The sequence below is a fragment of the Lissotriton helveticus genome, chromosome 8, assembly GCF_964261635.1.
Source record: "Lissotriton helveticus chromosome 8, aLisHel1.1, whole genome shotgun sequence".
In the NCBI taxonomy this organism is placed as follows: domain Eukaryota; kingdom Metazoa; phylum Chordata; class Amphibia; order Caudata; family Salamandridae; genus Lissotriton; species Lissotriton helveticus.
Window position 1 is genome coordinate 311,429,724 of NC_136069.1, and position 24,105 is coordinate 311,453,828.

Below are 24,105 nucleotides of genomic sequence, written 5' to 3' on the forward strand. Positions count from 1 at the left end.
GGACCTGCTCCTCCCACCAGCCCACGTGTAAACACGCGTAGCTGGGAGAGGAACAGGCCCCCATGGCAACTCCATATATACACACGTGTGTGTGTGCGCGCGTGCGTGCGTGTTTGTGTGTAAATCGATTCACAAAACCAGCTCCTTCTCCAACGGCAATATCTCCTTGTCCAGAAAGCAAGCGGCACGACTCGGAGGTAATACAAATCCAGTTTATTTAACTGTTTATCTTATAACAAGTAAAGTGTATTGAGCAGTTCTATACAGACATAGCCTGCGCGTTTCAGCCGAAGCCTTCCACAGGGTCATATATATATATATATATATATATATGTACACAGATGGTGTTTGCACAGATTTTTTTTGCCATCATTATTAAACAAGGGTCTATAGGACCCTGTATGGGCACTATTCTCCCTGGTTCATGATTGGTCACTGATATCCTATTTTAGACCAAAACGTTTCATTATTACATGTATTTTGGTTCTTTGAATGAAAATATACTTATAATTGCTAAAAACCAACAAAACCTCTACTTTCATTTTGTTAGACGAAATCGAGGCAATTTTGAGAAAGAGCGCGATCAGCTTCCCTGTTCAGTTATTGTTCTGTTCTGATGCAATCAAGTTAGATGGAAGTGCCCCTTTGCGGAGGCTCTTCTGCAGAGGGGCGACTTGGAGCCCACCTTGGCAGTGCGCAGATTTGATAAGGCACTGTTATCAATGTGGTTCCCACGAGGAGATCTAGGCTGACTGTCTCCGCTCCCTCGGGCAGGTGGAACGTAAAGTGTTGTAGAAGACTGGAGAAGAAGATGAAGAGCTCAGTCCTCGCCAGCTGTTCCCCCAGGCAGATACGATGCCCTGCAAGAAGAATTGGCAATCTTGGTCAGATCCTTGCACACCTGTGATAGGCTGAGTTATCAGAATCCATCTCAAATAACTAATGATTGACTTTTATTTGGTTATATCATGCTCTTGTGCCATGCTAAAAGATGTGTTCTTTTTTTTTTTAAATAAATCATTTCTATTAAACATGCTCATCACATAATACAAGAGTGGACAATACATAGCAGGTGCAGAGATACATCAAAGAGATGTGTTATTTTCAGTTTCATTGCCTCAGGATACAAAAGTCTCAATATAATTAAACTGAAATAAGGAAGATGTTAGAAGTGAAAACAAGGAGAAAGGAGCAAAAATAAAACACAGTTGAAATTGAAGAAAAGGGGAGAATGGAATTGTTTAACAAGAATTGGCAAAGCCAATTGCTCTCAGTTTTTGTGAAATGACCCAGTGGTTTAGCAAAACACAGGTGATGGAAATAGTGTGACAAAAGTGTGCAGTGAAACTGCATCTGATCAGAACGCAACTTTGCATTTTTTACTATTTATTTTAGACACTGAGATAAAGGTGGAGTAGATAATGAGAGTGTGAAAGCATCTCTACTTAGTGGTCAATTTTTCGAGATAATAGCTGTTTCTGAAATAAGGAAGGCGTGGAAAGATGAATTAGAGTGAAATGTCTAAGTATATGTTAAGGTGTTGATTAGAATGCATTTGTGAGATACATTTGCTATTATAAAGTAATCCCACAGTGGTAGCTGGTGTAATCGGGGATGCAGATAACCCACAGCTCCTAAGGCAGTAAGTTTTACCACTTACAATATTAACTTGCTGATAACTCAGGCGAACAGGAGGTGACTGTGTATCTGACTCACAATTGTGCTAATTTCCCATTCAACCCGAGCTTTTTTATAAGCAATTTACAGGCTCACATTTTTAAATCCAGGCTTACAATGAAATGATAGATGCCCTCGGTCTGCCTCACCCCTGTCATTCGAATAGAGTGTGTCTCAGCATCCTTTTCCTCACATCCAAGTGCACACCGTTTGCCTTCCATCATCCCCTGTAGGTGAGCCCCAGCTTGAAAATCTCCAGGATGCGGCACACAGGGACCGGGCACCCCAAAAAATCGGCCCATGTTTGTGAATCATGACCTATTGTTAAACATTGCTTGATTCTCTTATTTGGTGCGAAGAGCTTTCTGACTTTTTTATGACTAAGGTTAGATCACTTCAACTACTCTTTAATACACCAACAGCTCAGACCATGCAGGTGCCTGCGGCTTTCTATTCTGCTTCTGACACTGAAATTACTTTCTCCTCTTTTTCAACCATACCCCTGGAGGAGTCTCTGGCTGCCTTGACCTCCTTTAAGTCTGGTTCCCCTCTCGATCCGTTTCCCGCAATACTTATGGTCCGCACAGCTCAAGTCATCAATCCACTGGTGAACCAGCTGATTAACACATCTTTAGGGTCGGTTCCGGTCCCTCCCGCATGGAAGCTGGCTATGTTGGTCCCCTCATTAAAAAAACAATGCTGGATCCTCAAATTCCCTCCAGCTATCGGCCTATCTCTCTGCTTCGGGCGTGGCCAAAGTCTGTGAGAAACTAGTGATCAAACAACTGACCTCCTATATTGAACAACATGGCTTGTTGCACCCCGGTCAATCTGGTTTCCGTGCTTCTTACAGCACGCCTCGTGGAAATCTCAGAGGCCATCCGGGAGTCATTAGATGCTGGGGGCAGGGCAGTTTTGGTCCTATTGGACCTATCTGCCGCCTTTGATACTGTCCCCCATGCTCTCCTCCTGGCCCGATTGCAGAGGCTTGGTATTATCGGTGCCGCATGGGAATGGCTAAAGTCCTTCCTTGGCGGTAGAACCCACCAAGTGTGGATCCCTCCTTTCGTATCTACCATCCAAGCTGTGCAAACAGGGATCCATACTGAGTCCTCTGTTATTTAATCTGTATATAGCCCCTCTTATTCAGCTAGCTGATGAATTTGGCGCTAAAGTAGTAGCACATGCTGATGATATCCAGCTTTTATTCACCTGGAAAAAGCACGAGACCAGTACGGACCACGTTAGAACCTGTCTATCTGCAGTGTTCAACTGGTTTACTTCGGCCCAGCTGAAATGCAATGAAGATAAAACAGAGATAGTGTTTTTTGAGGAATTCCCTTTGCTTTTTTTTCATCACTGCTGGCCCGCTGATGCCCTGCGACCATCCCTCTTGGGTCTTCCTGTGAAGAACCTGGGGATCTGGTTCAGCGAAAAACTTAGTTTTGGCAATCAGATTAGCAATTTGACAGGTAAATTTTCGGCATTTTGAAGATCCTCAGAAAATGTCTGCACCTGTTGCCTCTCTCCACCAAAGAAACAGTAATAAGGGCCTTGGTCACCTCCCGTCTTGATTATGCCAATGCATTGTATGTAGGTCTCCCTGGCTTCCTACTGGATAACTTGCAGGTAGTGCAGAACGCTGCTGCGCGATTGCTGCTGGATTTACCCAAACATACTAGTGTGAGGCAACATCTCCGTAATTTGCACTGGCTGCCGTTAAAAGCTAGGGTCTTGTTCAAGGCTTTAGTGACGGCCCATGCAGTACTATATGAACACGGCCCAATGTATCTGAGGAAACGTTTCTCATTTTATGTCCAGGGCAGACACTTGCGTTCCTCGAACACGTGTCTGACCTCCGTACCCAAAATCCATCTGAAAAGAAAGGGTTGCAGCTCATTGTCTTATTTGGCGGTTAAGTCATTGAACTCTCTCCCCCCGGAGCTCCGGAGCCTTCAAAACCCCTCTCAGTTCAAGAAAAAACTTAAAACTTTCCTATTCAATTAAGCCTGTCTTCCTTCTTTTTTCACTGTTCTCTTTTGCTTGGTCACATCGGGACACTCTTCTGAGTAGCCGTGCGCGTTACAAATCACCAACAACATAACATAACATAGTATCAGGGGGCTGTACGTCCCATTGGAAGGCTGCGGCAGGGCCCAGCTACCTTAGATGGAGGGCTGCATTGCTTATGTGGGTGAGCAGCGAGGGCACAGTTCGTCTGCAGCAGGCACATAGGTCCCACAATGACAAAGCACTAGAGGGGGCACGAGCGTGGGAGGCCCTTGTCACTGAACTGAAGGGGGCGGATATAGAATCTGAGTCAGAGATGAGTGCCCCAACAGGGGATGAGGACTAGTAGAATAATGCCCTGGGTAATAATGGGAAGCGCGAGTAGTATCCCCGTGCCTCCTCAATAGTCATTATACCTACTCAAGATGTAAATTGGTTGACAGGTATGATCCCCATTACTGAATGGACCTGACACTTTATTACACACAACCTCATGATTGACATGCCGGTGGGAGGGAGGGTATTGGGTGGGGGAGTTGGGGGCCGAAATGAGAATGGATCTGATGCATGGGGCATTATGACAGGGATGTATTGCTTTGTGTTATTATCCTGTAACTGCCATAGTCACTGACTCGGGTGGGTGACTCCGGGACACTTGAGATGGTTCCTGTTAATTTATCCTTCTGGGCAGGAGGAATTAATGCCTTGTTTTTTCCTCGTCTATATCGAGAATCTGTTTTATGTATACATGCTCAGCCATTCTCATGTGTGTTGTTTGTGTTGGAAAACAATAAAAAGATTTTACAAAAAAAACATAGTATCAGGGGGCTGAGTTGTGGTCGTCACATTTATGGTACATCAAGTCTTTTAAACCTTGTAGGGCCTATCACCTCCAGGTAATGTTTTCCAGGACATTAATTGAAAATGGAAGCTTTCAAGCAGAGAAGACTGTCTGTTTGCACAGAAGAACAGCATACATCTTCAGATCTGCAAGTCCTCTGTAGAACAGGTTTGTGACTTCTTTACGGTCCATGGAAAATGCAAATGCTTCTTGCACACCCGCCAGCACCAAATGGACCTATTTTTTCTGCAGCCTTCACTCCTGGCATGAGTGTGTTTCTTGCATTGTCCTCATTGACAAGGAGGTGCTTCCTGCATTCTCCACAACTGGAGCCCCCTTCTTCTGGAACATTCTCCAGAGCTGAGGTGTGTTTCCTGAACTCTCTCTAAGGACAGGGCTTGGCCTAGCGCACTTTGATCAATTGCAGACCTGCACTTACTGCATCTACCCCAATAAAAGATGAAACACCCTGACCTTGTGAAACTGTATGTGCAGCCAAAGGCAGAAGACATGAATCATGTCAAAAAGCATTTATGTAGTGCAGCCCCATTTAGTGTAAGCTGTCCATACGCTGCACACATTCTACAAAATGAATGTATGCCAATCAGTGATGCTTTGGAATGACTTCAAGTTCCAAATTCATTTTTCAGTTTTGCCTATTATTTTTTTTTTCCCGGCACTGATTTAGTTGTGTAACCTTCTCTAGAGACAGGAGTATGGTTTGCTTAAAACGCCTTAATATCAACCAGCACAGGTATGCTAAATAAGACTGGTATACAAGCACATCGTTTCTGTCTTGTTCCTGACCTCCCTCTCCACATTCCTGGTGCTTTCCTCGTCTGGTTCCACTGACTCTTGTTCCAGTGGTATGACCTTCAAATAACTTTACCAGTGCATCCCTCTTAAGTTCTGTGTGTAACCGAGTGCTGAACCAACACCAGCACATCCTGCTATTCCAGTGCAGGGGTCACACTCTGCAGTGCCAAAGCAGTCCACTCAAGTTTGATAGGTCACCTCAACTTTGACCTGTGGCACCCCTGCTTCTGAAATAATTGGAGGAACATATACTTCTGACTAAGCACTTCAGTCACTCCCAGCTATAATCGTAATTCCAAATGGCACAAATGTGACCTTGCGCTGTACGCTGCAGAGAGGCCAAAGATTGGATGAGCATGCTGTCTGGGCACCTTCATGACAAAGTGAGAGGCACTGGCAAACATTTGCACCGCTTTCACAATCAAATGTGGAGAACTCAATATTGCCCCTTCATGAGACCCTTTCGAAGCCTGAACACATGCAACTCAGCTTGCATGATGTGCTGTACAAGTCGAAAGCTGGGTAACAAAATAAATTACTAAAACATATCTCGGAAAATTAAATACTCTTAGGAAAGAGGACTGGTTATACCATTCAACATAAAGTCAAATGAGCGAAATGTTGCAAGGCCTGCATCGCTGGCTGGTATTACTGTTAGAGTTGTTGCACATCTCGTCGAGAAAAAGATGTTTTACTCGATACATTAAGGGGATGAATATAGGAGCTGGTAGGGAGCCATTGCTTTATATATATAACTGCCTCTCCCCCCCCCCAAACACACATAAATCCCGGCTTCATCTATTACACTGTGGGCTGCTTTGAACACGAGGCCAGTGTCATGCAAAACACGCTTTGATGCCCACATGCACTTCTAAACGTGTAATTAACGTTAACAGACCACCCAGGGCACCAGCCCCACAGAACTCCTGTATTCCACCTCAGCCCCCCGCGCCCCCCTCCCCTTGAATCTTGAACTATTACTCGATATCAATATTATTTGAGACACCTTTGTCAGTTCCAAAGCAGCATCAAACTGAATTTAAAAAAGAAAATGGCTTACTGAAAGGTTCAAGGATCTAAATCCTGCGGAACATTTGACACAGCCATATGCAAGGCAAACGAGGAAGAGATTTCACCTGCGACAGCCACCACAACTCAGATACTGCCCAGGAGTAGAAGGAGCAGTCAGAATAAAACACGCAGATTACCATCTCACCCGTCTTCCACGTCACAGCCCTCACCTAACACCCAACAAGCAATCTCTTCCAAATGTAATATTATTATTTTTGATTCTGTCTTTTCCTGTTCTTGTTTCCACAGCCGCCCCCGGCCGCTTTAGGATTTACAAAGCATCCTGATCAGAACCACGCAGAAGATAATCACATCCTGATCAGAACCAAGGAGAAATTAATCACATCCTCATCAGAACCACGCAGAAGTTAATCACATCCTGTTCAGAACCACGCAGAAATTAATCACATCCTCATCAGTACCAAGCAGAAATTAATCGCATCCTGATCAGAACCACGCAGAAAGTAATCACATCCTGATCAGAACCACGCAGAAGTTAATCACATCCTGATCAGAACCACGCAGAAATTAATCACATCCTGATCAGAACCACGCAGAAATTAATCACATCCTGATCAGAACCACGCAGAAGTTAATCACACCCTGATCCGAACCACGCTGAAGTTAATCACATTCTGATCAGTACCATGCTGAAGGTAATCACATCCTGATCAGTACCAAGCAGAAATTAATCACATCCTGATCAGAACCACGCAGAAGTTAATCACATCCTGATCAGTACTAAGCAGAAGTTAATCACATCCTGATCAGTACCAAGCAGAAGTTAATCACATCCAGATCAGTACCATTGCAGAAGTTAATCACATCCTGATCAGTACCACGCAGAAGTTAATCACATCCTGATCAGTACAAAGCGGAAGTTAATCCCATCCTGATCAGTACCACGCAGAAGTTAATCACATCCTGATCAGTACCACGCAGAAGTTAATTACATCCTGATCAGAACCAAGCACAAGTTAATCACATCCTGATCAGAACCACTCAGAAGTTAATCACATCCTGATCAGTACCACTTAGAAGTTAATCGCATCCTGATCAGAACCAAGCACAAGTTAATCGCATCCTGATCAGTACCACGCACAAGTTTATCGCATCCTGATCGGTACCAAGCAGAAGTTAATCACATCCTGATCAGTACCACGCAGAAGTTAATCACATCCTGATCAGTACCACGCACAAGTTAATCACATCCTGATCAGTACCACTCAGAAGTTAATCACATCCTGATCAGTACCAAGCAGAAGTTAATCACATCCTGATCAGTACCACGCTGAAAATAATCACATCCTGATCAGTACCAAGAAGCAGTTAATCACATCCTGATCAGTACCAAGCAGAAGTTAATCACATCCTGATCAGTACCACGCGGAAGTTAATCACATCCTGATCAGTACCAAGCAGAAATTAATCACATCCTGATCAGAACCACTCAGAAGTTAATCACATCCTGATCAGTACTAAGCAGAAGTTAATCACATCCTGATCAGTACCACGCAAAAAGTTAATCACGTCCTGATCAGAACCAAGCAGAAGTTAATCACATCCTGATCAGTACCACGCAGACGTTAATCACATCCTGATCAGTACCATGCACAAGTTAATCACATCCTGATCAGTACCATGCACAAGTTAATCACATCCTGATCAGTACCACGCAGAAGTTAATTACATCCTGATCAGAACCAAGCACAAGTTAATCACATCCTGATCAGAACCACTCAGAAGTTAATCACATCCTGATCAGTACCACTTAGAAGTTAATCGCATCCTGATCAGAACCAAGCACAAGTTAATCGCATCCTGATCAGTACCACGCACAAGTTAATCGCATCCTGATCGGTACCAAGCAGAAGTTAATCACATCCTGATCAGTACCACGCAGAAGTTAATCACATCCTGATCAGTACCACGCACAAGTTAATCACATCCTGATCAGTACCACTCAGAAGTTAATCACATCCTGATCAGTACCAAGCAGAAGTTAATCACATCCTGATCAGTACCACGCTGAAAATAATCACATCCTGATCAGTACCAAGAAGCAGTTAATCACATCCTGATCAGTACCAAGCAGAAGTTAATCACATCCTGATCAGTACCACGCGGAAGTTAATCACATCCTGATAAGTAGCAAGCAGAAATTAATCACATCCTGATCAGAACCACTCAGAAGTTAATCACATCCTGATCAGTACTAAGCAGAAGTTAATCACATCCTGATCAGTACCACGCAAAAAGTTAATCACGTCCTGATAAGAACCAAGCAGAAGTTAATCACATCCTGATCAGTACCACGCAGACGTTAATCACATCCTGATCAGTACCATGCACAAGTTAATAACATCCTGATCAGTACCATGCACAAGTTAATCACATCCTGATCAGTACCAAGCAGAAGTTAATCACATCCTGATCAGTACCACGCACAAGTTAATCCCATCCTGATCAGTACCACGCAGAAGTTAATCACATCAAGATCAGTACCACGCAGAAGTTAATCCCATCCTGATCAGTACCATGCAGAAGTTAATCACATCCTGATCAGTACCACGCAGAAGTTAATTACATCCTGATCAGTACCAAGCAGAAGTTAATCCCATCCTGATCAGTAACACGCAGAAGCTAATCACATCCTGATCAGTACCACTCAGAAGTTAATCACAGCCTGATCAGTACCACTCAGAAGTTAATCGCATCCTGATCAGAACCAAGCACAAGTTAATCGCATCCTGATCAGTACAACGCACAAGTTAATCGCATCCTGATCAGTACCACTCAGAAGATAATCACATCCTGATCAGTACCACGCAGAAGTTAATCACATCCTGATCAGTACCACTCAGAAGTTAATCACATCCTGATCAGTACCACTTAGAAGTTAATTGCCGCCTGATCAGAACCAAGCACAAGTTAATTGCATCCTGATCAGTACCACGCACAATTAAATCGCATCCTGATCAGTACCAAGCAGAAGTTAATCGCATCCTGATCAGTACCACACACAAGTTAATCGCATCCTGATCAGTACCACGCACAAGTTAATCACATCCTGATCAGTACCAAGCAGAAGGTAATCACATCCTGATCAGTACCATGCAGAAGTTAATCACATCCTGATCAGTACCAAGCAGAAGTTAATCACATCCTGATCAGAACCAAGCTGAAGTTAATCACATCCTAATCAGAACCACGCACATGTTAATCACATCCTGATCAGTACCAAGCAGAAGGTAATCACATCCTGATCAGTACCACGCAGAAGTTAATCACATCCTGATCAGTACTACGCTGAAGATAATCACATCCTGATCAGTACCACGCAGAAGTTAATCACATCCTGATCAGTACCACGCAGAAGTTAATCACATCTTGATCAGTACCAAGCAGAAGTTAATCACATCCTGATCAGTACCAAGCAGAAGTTAATCACATCCTAATCAGAACCAAGCAGAAGTTCATCTGGGAGGGGCCAAAAAGGGACAGTGGGTCCAGGAGGTCATCCAAGGACTATGAACAGGAAGATCTGAACTCCGAGCAGTGCTATAAATGGGCCAGGATTCACTTATTAACTTACATTCAACATAGGATGTTCTGGGCAACAACAACCTTTTAAGATTCGCGCCTGAGACAGAAGAGCCACTCCTCAGGTAGCAAAGTTCAACTAACTTGCACCAATGCGGCAGAGCTATCCACCAGGTTGGGGAGGTGTTACAAAATTGTTATGCTCAGCAGAACTGTCTCCCAGTTTACATACCTCTTTAAGGTTGATACTTTTTGCTCAAAGCCCTTCCTAGGGCATGCAAACCTCTTCCGATATGCTACTCCCTGGTATGCACATGTCCTTGAGTGTGTTTTTGTAGCGCTGTATGTAGGGCACGGTCTACGTGCCTATTGAATGCCCGCCAGAACAAGATGTATATCCCCTCCTCCCTGAATCAAATTCACAATCCATGTAGGTATCTGCATGTCCCATGGGCGTCGGTGACACAGAAATCCGTGGGATGCGTGGTGGGGTTGCATGGCAACCTCCAGACGTCCTTACCGCTGAGGTCCAAATCACCGACATGTTATAGGCCATATAAACATGTGAATACAAAAATGATCAGCGTTTTGAAAAATAAATGTGGAAAAGGAAAACATATGTTGTGAAATAGTCATAAATTACAATTAAATAAACTTTCTGAAACAGGGAAGGCACCACTGCACAACGCCAATGCAATCTGGGAACAAGGCAGAAAAGAACTCACATATAACAAAGTAGGATTCATAAAACGAATGCCGACATGTCCGTTCTTACTCAACATTAAAAACAACAATATATTCCCAAAGATGCAGGGTTTTAATTTTCAGGGAATGTTTGCGCTCAGCTTTGTTTCTGACTGCCTGTTCGGCTGAATATTTATGGGTGGCGGTGCCACAGGAAAGGGGAAACCCTCTCAACCCCTCAAGAGATGTTGCAACGCAACATCTACACTTAAACCACAATTTCCTATGCACACACAATATCAATTCGACAACAAAGTAATGTTAGTCTTTATCCGGTCAGTATAATCATGAACTTAATGTCCACTTCTTCTTGTATGTGCAATCTTTTCTTTTTTATTGCTCCAACTATATCACGCCAGGGTACAGATCGCTCTGACTCTTCAGGGCTGGAATTGAAACAAAATATACACAGTACTGAATATTCTATCTAGGATATCCAGTCTATCTTACGATTTTACATCGTTGTGGCATTCCTTAAAAACACTTGTATTTTTACTATTTACAATTAGTGGCGATACATTTGACCCCCTTGACAACAGATAAAAAAAAAGGGGGGAAAGGGGGGGCGGGGGGGTTGAAGGACTTGAACAACTGCGGACCTTTAATGACCTCCAAACAAAAGCTCATTTAGAAATATTGTTTATAAGCTACATTTAACATAACATACTTATCCAAAGAAAAGACTCATCATATTATTTGCTGTACATTTCACTTGTGTAAGTGAAATGCACATGCATTTGAAAAGTGATTGGGTGACACGATCGCGACACATTTTAGCATGAAAAACTAACACTATGCACATACAACTATACATGGCATGTTGCAAACAAAGGATAAGGAAACGCCTCGAAACATTCATGCACGAGGAAATACTGCTGCGCGTGCAGAAATATTGTGCTCAAAAAGGTGAAAGATCTTGACAAGGTGTGAAACTTATACACAGTTGCCGAGAGAGAAAAGAAAAGACCCTGCACCCCTATTTAGTTGTGCAATCTAAGTGAGCTTCTGTTTGGAGGTCATTAAAGGTCCGCAGTTGTTCAAGTCCTTCAAACCCCCCCCTTACCCCGCCCCCTTTTTTTTATCTGTTGTCAAGGGGGTCAAATGTATCGCCACTAATTGTAAATAGTAAAAATACAAGTGTTTTTAAGGAATGCCACAACGATGTAAAATCGTAAGATAGACTGGATATCCTAGATAGAATATTCAGTACTGTGTATATTTTGTTTCAATTCCAGCCCTGAAGAGTCAGAGCAATCTGTACTCTGACGAAACACGTGTCGGCTGGCGCCTGGCGTGATATAGTTGGAGCAATAAAAAAGAAAAGATTGCACATACAAGAAGAAGTGGACATTAAGTTTATGATTATACTGACCTGATAAAGACTAACATTACTTTGTTGTTGAATTGATATTGTGTGTGCATAGGAAATTGTGGATTAAAAACAACAATGACGTTATATTGACCACCAACATTTCCTTAATTCTCACTTCACGGCCTGTGCTCGCTAACAACGGCTAAAACTAACAGGATTGAGCTTGGCCGCGATGGATCACTGTCAGGCTGGATTTGCGCGGTGTTACTACGATCCTGAATAAAACGAACGGTAAAACTTGATTGACTGGCCTCTTGCCAGTGTCATCTTGAGTATTTTGGGGGCTGGGCAAGACATATTGAAAAGAAATGCATCACCAGGTAAGGTTGCCTTCCGTTCATTCCATCTGACGTCTCCCAGCTCCTGGCAGTAACTGCCCTTCACCCCCTCCCAAGGTTCCACGCAGGGAACATTCTCGAGCCCCTCACTCCAACACTACAGATCCCAACACCCCCTTCCTTCACAAGGCAGCAGTAGATGGAAAATGATAAAAATAAATAAGCAAAAAGCTCACATTCTAGCGCCAAAACTAAATGGGAGCTACAATGAAATTGGGATGGACAAACAATAATGACTTTCAATAGGGAAGGGTTCATTCATTTTATCTAAGCATGACATAATTCCGAAATTTGGCTGTAGTAGCTCTCAATATGGAAGAAACCCTCACTCCACGAGTGCAATCAGGATGCGCACCCATTTTTCTGTTCACATAACCCGCTTTGGATTCAGGCACCACATAATCGCACACTTGTTCCACGTTTTCCCATTCTCCAACACAACGCCATCTTTCACCTCCATTACTCTAACTGGTACCGAAAATCTTGAAGCCTCTTTGCGGACAAAACCAGGTCTCTTGGTCCTCACCCAATCACCAAACACCAACAGGAGAACCTCTAGCACTGTCAGTCCCAATGCCTCTGAAATAACTTGCATCAAAGAGGATAAAGAAGAGACCTGTCCCTGCAACATGCACAAACATAACACAAACCAAATGAGGGATACGCTGTGCCTGTGGCAGCTCTCCTGGAACTGCATGACTGGGACTCGTCCTAGCCCAAAGCTTAGTTCCTTCCACCAGAATGAGGGACCCTTGTGAGAGCCAAAGTAACCTGAGATTTTCCTGGGATAGTGGAATTTGTCCCCTGCAACTGCAGGAAAAAACGAGCACTGGAACCAAAAGAATCACAGGCTATCGGGCACTCAGAGAGATCGCCCAAAAGTAGATGATCCAGGGCATTCTGGGAAATGTAGTCTTGACCGCCAGCATGTCTCAGACAACTACCATTTTTCTCCCCCCCTGGGGACATCGAAGTAACTTTCTGATGACCATACCGCGACCAAGACTTGTTGGTGGCTAGTAAAGCTACCACTATATTTACTCAACGCTGCATCAAGCAGGAACTCCACAGCCTTATCGCCTGTTGTCGACTTTTTGCATCTGTTTCCCCACTAGCACCATCCCCATGGTAAACCCAGCTCCCCCAGCTACCACTTCAGCCCCTAGGACAGCCAGGCCAACTCTGCACCCAGGCTTACAGAGACAAATAAAATAGAACTAACTGTCAAGGCTTGGTCCATCACCTTAACCCCCAGTGGGGTTCATGTAACTCGACCTGCAAGTGACCGATTGTCACTAGTGTCATTTTCTATTGACCTCAATGGTAACGTTTTACTGCATTTAAAATCACTAATCTCTATTTCTTCGAAAATTCAATACTCCGGTTATATTGACCAATTTTGCTAATTTTAGTGTATACAATTGTATAAAAATCTGCTTTATTAGTATAATTTGGTGTCGGATTTCTTTCGAGTCACAATAATTACTCATCATACATGTTGGTACTCTTAAATGCTTAACACATATTCCTCTAGTAAAGTCTGTCTGCTCTTTGCCACACTTCCTGGACTGAGCTAAAGATTTATTATTTTGAATCCAAGGACTTTCCTTTTGTGTATCATGATAGTATTAAATGGTGAGGCCTAACCAGCACTACCACATAATACTCCACCTTCCTACATACATTATATAATTTTCACTAGATTTAAGTGACTACAATTTATTTTTATGCTCAATGGGTATACTTGTTGCAATATTCCTATACTAACTTGCATGATAAACTTGTAAAACCGTTCTAAGGAGATTCTGAAGGATACATTTTATTATAATATGAATGCTGAATACTAGGTTTTGTTGACACTGTCTCAGCAGATAAGATGTCAGGGAATTCTTTAAGGTGCTCAGTTGGGTCTGATAATAAATTGGTCAAATAAAAGCATAAATGAATGTCGAGGAGAAGTTAATTGGTATTCAGTTTCTAGAGCAAGCTTCTGCAACAAGTTGCTTGTGAGCTACAGGTAGATCTCCGGCTACCTGTAAGTAGCTCTCCTGTGTGCAGCCCAGTGAACTAAATTAGAAGCTACTGCTTGGTTAAATTAATACATATATATACTAATCTGAGATGAAAATGTGTATATTTTTTGAAGCCATAAGTTGATGTTTTGAAAAAAATGGTTGAAGTTACAATGTATATTTAAAGCTGAAATTTGACTGATAAAAATCAAACGGTGTTGAGAAGTTTGTCAATTTTTAGTAGAGCTCGTTTTGTGTTTCTGAGTACCGGGTTGTCTTTGATTGCCGGGTGTTTGGTGGCCGTGAGGAGGGTGATGGGTTTCATACCCTTTAGCAACCCCTGTTCTAGTGTTAGCCATGCTGGTGTGTAGTCTAGTCTTGGGTCTAGCCAGTGCAGTCCCTGTCTAGCTAGGCACGCCTCGTGGAATCGTTTGAAATTTGTTATGTTTAGCCCCCCCTGTTCCTTTGATAATCTGAGTTTTTGCAGGCTTATTCTGGCTCTCTTCCCTCTCCATAAGAAATCGTTCAGTATCTTGTCTATCTTTTTGTGGAAGTCATCTGTGTTGGTTAGGGGTAGCATGGCTAGCATATAGTTGACCATTGGTGTAAGCATCATTTTTATTGTTTCCACCCTCCCCCACCATGTTGTGAACTTGGGCGACCATCCGTCTACCTTAGCCTTGATTTTCTGGATTATAACCCGTTCATTTTGTTCTAGTGTCGTGCTCAAGTTCCTCTCGAAGAGAATGCCTAGATACTTAATAGGTTTATTTTGCCACGCTAGGCCTGACGTTCCAAGTACTGTACTTGTTGTGTGGATGTTTAGGGGCTTGCATTCTGATTTGTCCTTGTTGAGTTTGTACCCTGAGACCTGGGCGTACCTCTCAATTTTTTTTATTTTTTTTTCTCTCTTTTCTTGCCTTATTCTCTCCTTTCTTCTTTCCACTCATGTATAAGCCTCTTCCCTGTATGTAAAATTATATTTTTCTATATACAATAAAGAATTTCGGAAATAAAAAAAAATCTAACGGTGTTGGGGAGCACTTATTACTAACTTGATACTAATGCCATTGCAATGATGGCTGGTATGTGTTCCTGTTGTAATCTTAGAGATGTAGGAACCTTGGCTATGTCATGGAATGTAGTGATGCATGTCTTCTCATGGATCACTCATTCCAGAGCTGAGTATCCTGCTGTACAGTTGGTGCTGTACATTTATGCTGTGTTCCTGAATAAACCATTAATTTCAACCAACCGTGAAGACATCTTAATTTAACACTGGCAACGAGGAGCTTTTGCCTGATTGGGGATAGGCATTTTCAGCACCGACTCCCCTGTCTACCAACTCTATCGTTAATTTTTCAAGACTGTGCCAACTCTAGTGACCGAGTTGTAATCTCTTCAAAAACTGTGAGGGAGAACTGTGAATACCTTGGTTTTTTTCTGCCTTGTTTCTGCTACGTTTGGACACTCAGAAAGCTGTTTTTTTTAGGCTCACCTCTTCAACTGCCACATCGCGAGCGGTGTCTCGCACTTAGCCTCCATCTTCCACTAGCGTCACAATTCCATGCTGGAATGCACCCTGAAATGCATACCGCACTCCAGCACGTATTCAAGCTGTTACGATGCAGTGTGCAGCCATTTTGGGTCAATTTGGTATTGACGCTGGAACGCATATTGAAACGCACGCCACGTTGAAGAACAAACAGAATTCTCAGTGCATTCTTAAAGTTAATGCGCGCTGCATTTGACCCGCATTTCATCGTTTACGACTCATCTTGTCACATTGGACTGCATAATTTGGATTTGATCCCCGCGCTGTTTTTAATGTACGGTGAGAGTCGACAATATTGCATAACACTTGTGTTATATCTGCCTCGAGTACAGCAGTGATTTTGTTTTACTTCTGTTTTAAATTGCCAACAATTTTTCTACAGTGGTTAGTACTGTCAAGTTTGGGTTTTTAACTATTGGCACAGATTGGATTTTCAGTGTTTTTTTTAAGGTTCCTCATTGACTCATATATTCGTCTAGTACCACCATGGCTGCCACAACAAGTATGTCTCAACCCCCGGCTTTCCTATCACAGAAGGGTGAACCTATCCTTCCCTGGAAGAGATGGAGAAATGTATTTGACTCTTACATTGTGGCGATTGGTGGAGAAAAGTTCTCAGCATTTAGAAAACAAGCTATTTTTCTACACAATTTAGGTGTAGAAGGAAGGAATTTTTACAATGGTATGGACCTCATTCCAGTTGGTAATGGCGACGGAGAACCAGCTGATGTTTACGAGATGTCTATGACTATGATGGAGAAATATTTTGGTCCCCGCATTAATGTTGTTTTAGAAAGGCGATAGTTTTTTACCAGGGTCCAAGGTCCGGCTGAGCGGGTAGGAAGTTGTGTTGCCTCCCTTAAGACTCTGGCACGGACTTGTGATTTTGGTGAACTTTCTGACTCCCTAGTCAGGGACCAATTGGTGAGGTGCACCGACAGCACCCTGTAGTGTAGTTCCTATATTCCCAATAGGCTCTGCGCATTGGAATGATATATTCAGCAGTGTAGACGTAGGACTGAGGTCGACTAGGTCTCTACTGACTATATTAGACTTAAGTTTTTGCCAGCTAGCTCAGAGGTCACTAGAAACTTTCTCGAATAAACGAGGAGGAGTTTAACCTCCCTGGATAGACAAGAAGGGATTAGCTTCTGACAACCATATAACATGACAACTTTGCTCCCTCAGAATAAGAGTGTATCTCTAGAGTCGTGTGAAAACAATAGACAGCTATTTCACTCAGTCAAGTGTGCATACTTAGGGGTCCATTAGGATGTCGGGCGGTGGCACCACCGCGGTGGTGGCGGGGCGGAAAAACAGCTTTTTCCGCCCGCGAGCAGTGGAATTCACGTCCGCCACATTAGGATAGGTAAACACAGGTCATTTCCCGCCCGCCGCGGAGCGCCGCGCACCACCATCAAAGTGCGCCCGCCACCGCGGCGGCTGCAGCCAATCGACACCCTCCGCCGCGGCCGATGACGTCCGCCCCGCTCGACAAATTAGGATGGCACAAACAAGCAGACGCACCGCAGCGGAGACACCGCACAGCTCTAGCAGTCGGAAAGTCGACAGCGGAGCACGCACGCCGAGACCCGACATGAACCCCATGGACCCAGCCCTCCACATGCATCCGGTCATGTACCTGCTGCAACACTATCGCCAGATGGGCCGCCGCGGACGCCGTCGCAGGTACGCCACTACACATATGCACCACACATCTCACATGCCGACACAGGGCCCAAACTAAACACTGGCATCCTGCTGGGGGGCACACCACATCCACATGGGCACCCACACATCACCCACCTCACAACAAGGCACCCCACGGCATCCAGAACACACTACGTCGGCCAACCTGCAGCAACGTCACGGTCACGGACACGTCACCGCCGCGGTCAACACATGCGCACTATGCAGAAGGCAGGGCAACACCAAGGCATGGGCAGTTCCCAAACATCACTGCGACACACCACCCCGACCAACACTGCACACCACCCTAACTAGTCACAGGCCAGGTGCCCATCCCGTGCACCCCCATGCACATCAACAAGCACTGTAACAACAAGCACATCACACACACACTGCGACACACAACCAGGGACACAGGCACTGCAGGATTGGCTGACAACGAACACACAACACCAGTGCACTCCCCACAGCCCACACAATTGCATACAATCATCCACACAGGGCAAGACAAAACATACAACAGGCATACAACTCCTGGCTGACACATGTGTGTCTCACACCATACAGGGGAACACATACATACACTACAAACTAACGCCCTTCACACTGCACACCTCTGCCACACCCAACACCACACATGCCATGTAAGCCATGCCACCAGGACTAAGGGCCATCACAAGACGAACATACACATACACGCCTGGGCACACAGAAAGGAAAACACACACCTCATCACATCATAGACATCGACTACACCACAGCACAGCTGCACACCCTGTGCTGCCAGTGTCCCCCAAGGTGACCTGTGAACAGTGTATGCAGCAATAGCAAATCACCAACACGAAAACTGCATGGCCTGCCAAATAACCATCACAGAGTACAACATCAGCAGGGCCACAATGGACTGAAGACCCTGTCCCCCTGTCTAAAAATCATATGGCCACATAGAGCCTTGCAATGGTGATGTACAAAATAGACCATGGTACTCAGTCAAGCATATGCAAACAAGAAAATGACTTTATTCAGTAAGGAGACAGAGAAAAAACACCATAATGTACTGTATTTATTCACATATTGCACAGATGTAGGTACACAACATTAGTAGACACCAGCAAGTCTCAAAATCATGTACTAATGGCACAGACTATGCACTGGTGAATCACAATCGGGAAGTGCAAAGTCCTTGGCAGGGCAGGGTACAGCACATCAGAGCAACAGGCCCAGAGTCCTTGGCAGGGGAGAGCACAGCAGAGCAACAGGCCCAGACTCCTTGGCAGGGCAGGGTACAGCACATCAGAGCAACAGGCCCAGAGTCCTTGGCAGGGGAGAGCACATCAGAGCAACAGGCCCAGAGTCCTTGGCAGGGGAGAGCACATCAGAGCAACAGGCCCAGAGTCCTTGGCAGGGCAGGGGAGAGCACATCAGAGCAACAGGCCCAGAGTCCTTGGCAGGGCAGGGGAGAGCACATCAGAGCAACAGGCCCAGAGTCCTTGGCAGGGGAGAGCACATCAGAGCAACAGGCCCAGAGTCCTTGGCAGGGGAGAGCACATCAGAGCAACAGGCCCAGAGTCCTTGGCAGGGGAGAGCACATCAGAGCAACAGGCCCAGAGTCCTTGGCAGGGCAGGGGAGAGCACATCAGAGCAACAGGCCCAGAGTCCTTGGCAGGGGAGAGCACATCAGAGCAACAGGCCCAGAGTCCTTGGCAGGGCAAGGGAGAGCACATCAGAGCAACAGGCCCAGAGTCCTTGGCAGGGGAGAGCACATCAGAGCAACAGGCCCAGAGTCCTTGGCAGGGCAGGGTACAGCACATCAGAGCAACAGGCCCAGAGTCCTTGGCAGGGGAGAGCACATCAGAGCAACAGGCCCAGAGTCCTTGGCAGGGCAAGGTACAGCACATCAGAGCAACAGGCCCAGAGTCCTTGGCAGGGGAGAGCACATCAGTGCAACAGGCCCAGAGTCCTTGGCAGGGCAGGGGAGAGCACACCAGAGCAACAGGCCCAGAGTCCTTGGCAGGGGAGAGCACATCAGAGCAACAGGCCCAGAGTCCTTGGCAGGGCAGGGGAGAGCACATCAGAGCAACAGGCCCAGAGTCCTTGGCAGGGCAGGGTACAGCACATCAGAGCAACAGGCCCAGAGTCCTTGGCAGGGGAGAGCACATCAGAGCAACAGGCCCAGAGTCCTTGGCAGGGCAGGGGAGAGCACTTCAGAGCAACAGGCCCAGGAACACACCCACGTCGCTAACAATGGTCTAGTGTAGCACACCTATGTGTGCCACAGGCGTCTAAAGGGTGTTGACAACTCACTCCTGGCTGTCATGTGGAGTGGGACCTGGCTGTGTGTCAGGGACTGCAGGGCCACTTGACTGGTGTGACAGAGGGACATGTGATGTGGCTATAACAGAGGGCCTGCAAGGTGGAGGGCTGTGCGGACCAGGTGGCACTGTGGCACGTGGAGGTGGAGTCATGCACGCCCATGACACAGTGTGGGTGGGAGAGGTAGGAGGGGTGCCCTTCCACTTCTTTGGAATATGAATTTGCTTCCCTGTCATGGGGTTGATGGGAAGTGGCGTTGACACCACCGGCACACACCCCAACTGTCCCACATCAGGGGCAGACACTGGCACTCCCTCTGGAGAAGTGCTTGATCCTGCAGTACGCTTGGGCTGGCTACGCCTCCGGACCACTTTACCCTCTCTGGATGTTATACCCCCCACAGTGACCACCTTCCCACTTACCCCAGGGGTGGTGTCTACAGTGCCCTCCTGTCCCTTCTTGGCAGGGATGGCCACTATACTGCCCTCCTTTGCCACAATGACTGGGTTGGTCACGACAGGGGTCTCCACTGCCACAATGACCGGGCTGGTCACAACAGGGCTTCCCTCCACCTGCCTCGATGTACTTTGTTTTGGGGTTGATGTGGTAGGTGGGTCTGTCCCTGTGTTCTCCCCAGGTGTAGCCATTACATCCCACACATCCTCTGTGGGCATAGCAGAGTCAATTGCTGGTGATGGCTCTGCAGCATGTGAGCCTGTTGTCTGAGACAATGCTCTTCTGGCCTTGCTCTTCTGTGACTTCACCTTGTCTGTGCATATTGGGGGGTCCCTGCTCTTCTTTGGGGATGGAGTCTGTGGACGGGATTGTTTGCTTTGGGTCTGACCTGTGCTCCTAGTGTTGTAACGTTTACTTGATGTATGTCCCAAGTGCTCACTGTCATCTGATGTGGCCACTGACTGGGTGGACGTCACAGGCACCTGAGCTGCAAAGGGGGCATGTGCTTGTTGGAGGGCTGACGTCACTGTACCTGACAATGACAGGAGTGTACGATGTAGGCCACCCACGTCAGAGTGTATGCCCTCCATGAATGCCAGAACCTGGCCTAATTTGTTATCGTGTGCAATGAAGGCATTGAGCAGGGCGGTCTGGCCCACGCAAAGTTGCCGCAGGAGCTCTACACACTCTGCACTGAGGGCAGCAGGGGGGACAGGTGCAGGTGCAGCGGTGCCATGTGTGAATGTCACACGTCCCCTCTTAGTGACACGGATACGGCCAGCCCCAGAGGAAGTGGATGGGAGGGTGGGCAGTGGCCGTTGGTAGTCAGATGCAGCAGCAGACTCCCCATCTCCTGTGGTTGCTAACAGGGACGCATCCCCCCTGCCCTCAGATGAAGTGGTACTCTGTGTCTCAGCCACAGATTCCTCATGCATACTCCTGTCACCCTCATCAGCGCTGGTGTGGTCAGTGTCACTTTGCTCCGTCGCACTCTGCTCTGCTGCCGCTGTCGTGCTGGTCTCACCACCACTTCCAGGATCATGTTCCGCCGTGGTGTCTTGCGAATCTGCATAAGTGACAGAAACATGGTTGTATAAGTGTCATTGTCTGGTCACACGATATCAGAGCAATGCAGCACATGAGAGGCCTACAGCTACATGGTAACCACCACACCCTCAAATCAATGTGCAGCTACACACCATATAGACCACAACAGTGCCTGTCATGCGGACAAACAGGCAGGAGTGGACCAATGTCGTTGACACACAGCACTACACCCTGCCCATGGATGGTGTTCCCCCAGCCCACATTGACCTGCCCCATGGACATGATGTAGCCACAACTAACATCACCAATTACAGACCCTAAAGGGATCCAGAGGGGAATACACACACCTGTATTGTCTACACATGCCACATTGTCAAATAGGCCATTACAATCACCATGTGCCAATCTGGGTTCACATTGTTGTCAGATGTGTGGGCCACTACCATGCAGGTGCATGCAAAGTAGACAGACATAGTGTCACACTCATTAAGTGGACACAGCTGTACGGCATAATAGGGACTCCACCCACCATCACAAAGAAGAGTGACCATGTGGACAACAAAATATATGTCAAGGACAGAAAACTGCAGGCAGGAGCTGCAGAGTAAGGCCATGGTGTGCCAATGCCTCATACAGACACACATCACAGTTGCCACTCACATCACATCACAGCATGGCAGCACACGCACATCACATGTGTCACCGCAGGCACAGGCACTCTACACATGCATCCACTCCCTGACAAACTCTCCCTCCCCGGATACTCACCATCTCTGTCTTGCTGCTGAAGCCCCTTCAGACGTGCATCCAGGTCTGGATAGGTCACTGCCAGTATGCGTGCCATCAGCGGAGTCATGGTGCGCCGTGCCACACGCCCTGTGCGTGGTACCATCCCCAAGGTCATCTCTGCCACTTGCTTAGCCAGCCGGCTGATGTCGTCCCACCTCTTGTTTCAAAACTGAAATTATTAGAGGCTCTATGTGCACTGCGTTGTTGAATAAAGTATCCGTCTTATTCAATTGTGTTTCTTCTGGTTTAGCGTGCAAGCAAAGCGGCACCTCTTGCCATTAGGTGCCCTTTGTGAACATAAAGTAGTGCCTTCCTCAGAAGAGGTGGAGGCATCCCTTGTTGCACTGCTATATAATCCTACTGGGGATTGCCCAGTGTTCCTCACAAAATTCACTTGTAAGCTTAAAAGTTCATATTCATGGTTTATTTCATGTTATTTCCTTTTCCTTCAATTTAAACGTTCTGTAGTACATATCATTACATTTGGTCAATCCAATGCATTTCGGTCGTTAAGACCTTCATCTGGGACCATATGAGCTGTCACAGAATGTCCCATAGTCGGAAGGAGCATTTGCTTGGAGGGAAATATCCTGGGTTGTTGTGGGATCACAATGTCCGGATTACGTTGTAGCCGCCGATCTCTGATGACGAGTCCTCCTCAGTCCTGAGCGACGAGCGTCCGTCAACGGTCAGCGTGGTCAGGTGGGGGGCTTAAATTCAGGCACTACTTTATGTCCCACCTCTTGTGACAGTGTGTGTGTCGTCTGTTTGATACCCCCAGGGCTCGCACCTTTGCTGCTATGGCCCTCCAGACAGCCTTACGTTGGTGTACTTTGAGCTGCAGGTATGAGAGTAAAGAAGGCCAAATTAACATTTACACATTGTCATATGTCAGCATCTTTCAGTACAGCAGCCAGACACAGATTCTGGACTCACAGTGACCAATCTCCCTCCAGAACTGGGGGTACCCTCACAAGGCCACTCTGCATGGCATAAACATTAGTGAATGCATGCACACATTGAGCTTCGTAGTCTCCATGATGATCACGCTAAACAATGATGCTTCAACACTAATGCATCGACAGCACTGTGTAAATCAGAAATTGTACTGGGCATTGATGGGGCATATCCACTAATCAGTGTGCAGCAACTGTAGCATGTAAGTTGGCTGATGGACAAAGTTTGGCTGTGCAGCCACTGAACCTACTCTGTGGGCCACACTGACGATGACTACAGGGGCACCCTGAAATTACATCACAAGCGGACACTGTCCAACCAGCTACAAGGCAAACAACCGTTGGTCATGTCTGCCCCAAAAATTAGCAAATCCCACTCACACATACAAGTATAGGCCTAGGACAGAGTCACAATGCTAAACACACACTCCCACCACCTGGAAACATCTTGTCTGTCAGTGTTTGTCAGCACCCCACATCCAAAATAACATACTGCAGCATCATGAATACACGTCTGACACCACCCTGCCCTACTGCTCCCTACATGGTGACTTACCACGACATTGGGGCCACCAAACAGGCGTGGGTACTGTGCCAGCACCTCATTCACAAGGACATCCAGCTCCTCACTCGTGAATGGACTGGCACGGATCTTATCTGTTCTTGACATCCCTGTGGATATGGCAGACCTGTGGCGGAAGTGTGTTCTGAGGTGTCCCAGGCAGCAGGCTCTGTGAGCAGCAGGAGCAGCAGGAGAGGGTCCCAGGCAGCAGCAGGAGAGGGTCCCAGGCAGCAGCAGGAGAGGGTCCCAGGCAGCAGCAGGAGAGGGTCCCAGGCAGCAGCAGGAGAGGGTCCCAGGCAGCAGCAGGAGAGGGT

The 24,105-nt window shown here is 46.2% G+C and overlaps 1 protein-coding gene across 1 annotated transcript in view; it reads right to left on the reverse strand.

Moving 5' to 3' along the window:
• Positions 1-627: 627 nt before the first annotated feature.
• The window catches only part of LOC144771608 (cytochrome P450 2J6-like), a 501,433-nt gene continuing 477,955 nt past the window's right edge, over positions 628-24,105 (reverse strand). The window contains exon 9 of the mRNA XM_078655981.1: positions 628-860. Coding sequence (XP_078512107.1) covers positions 628-860 — 233 coding nt within the window. The remainder of the gene's footprint in view (positions 861-24,105) is intronic.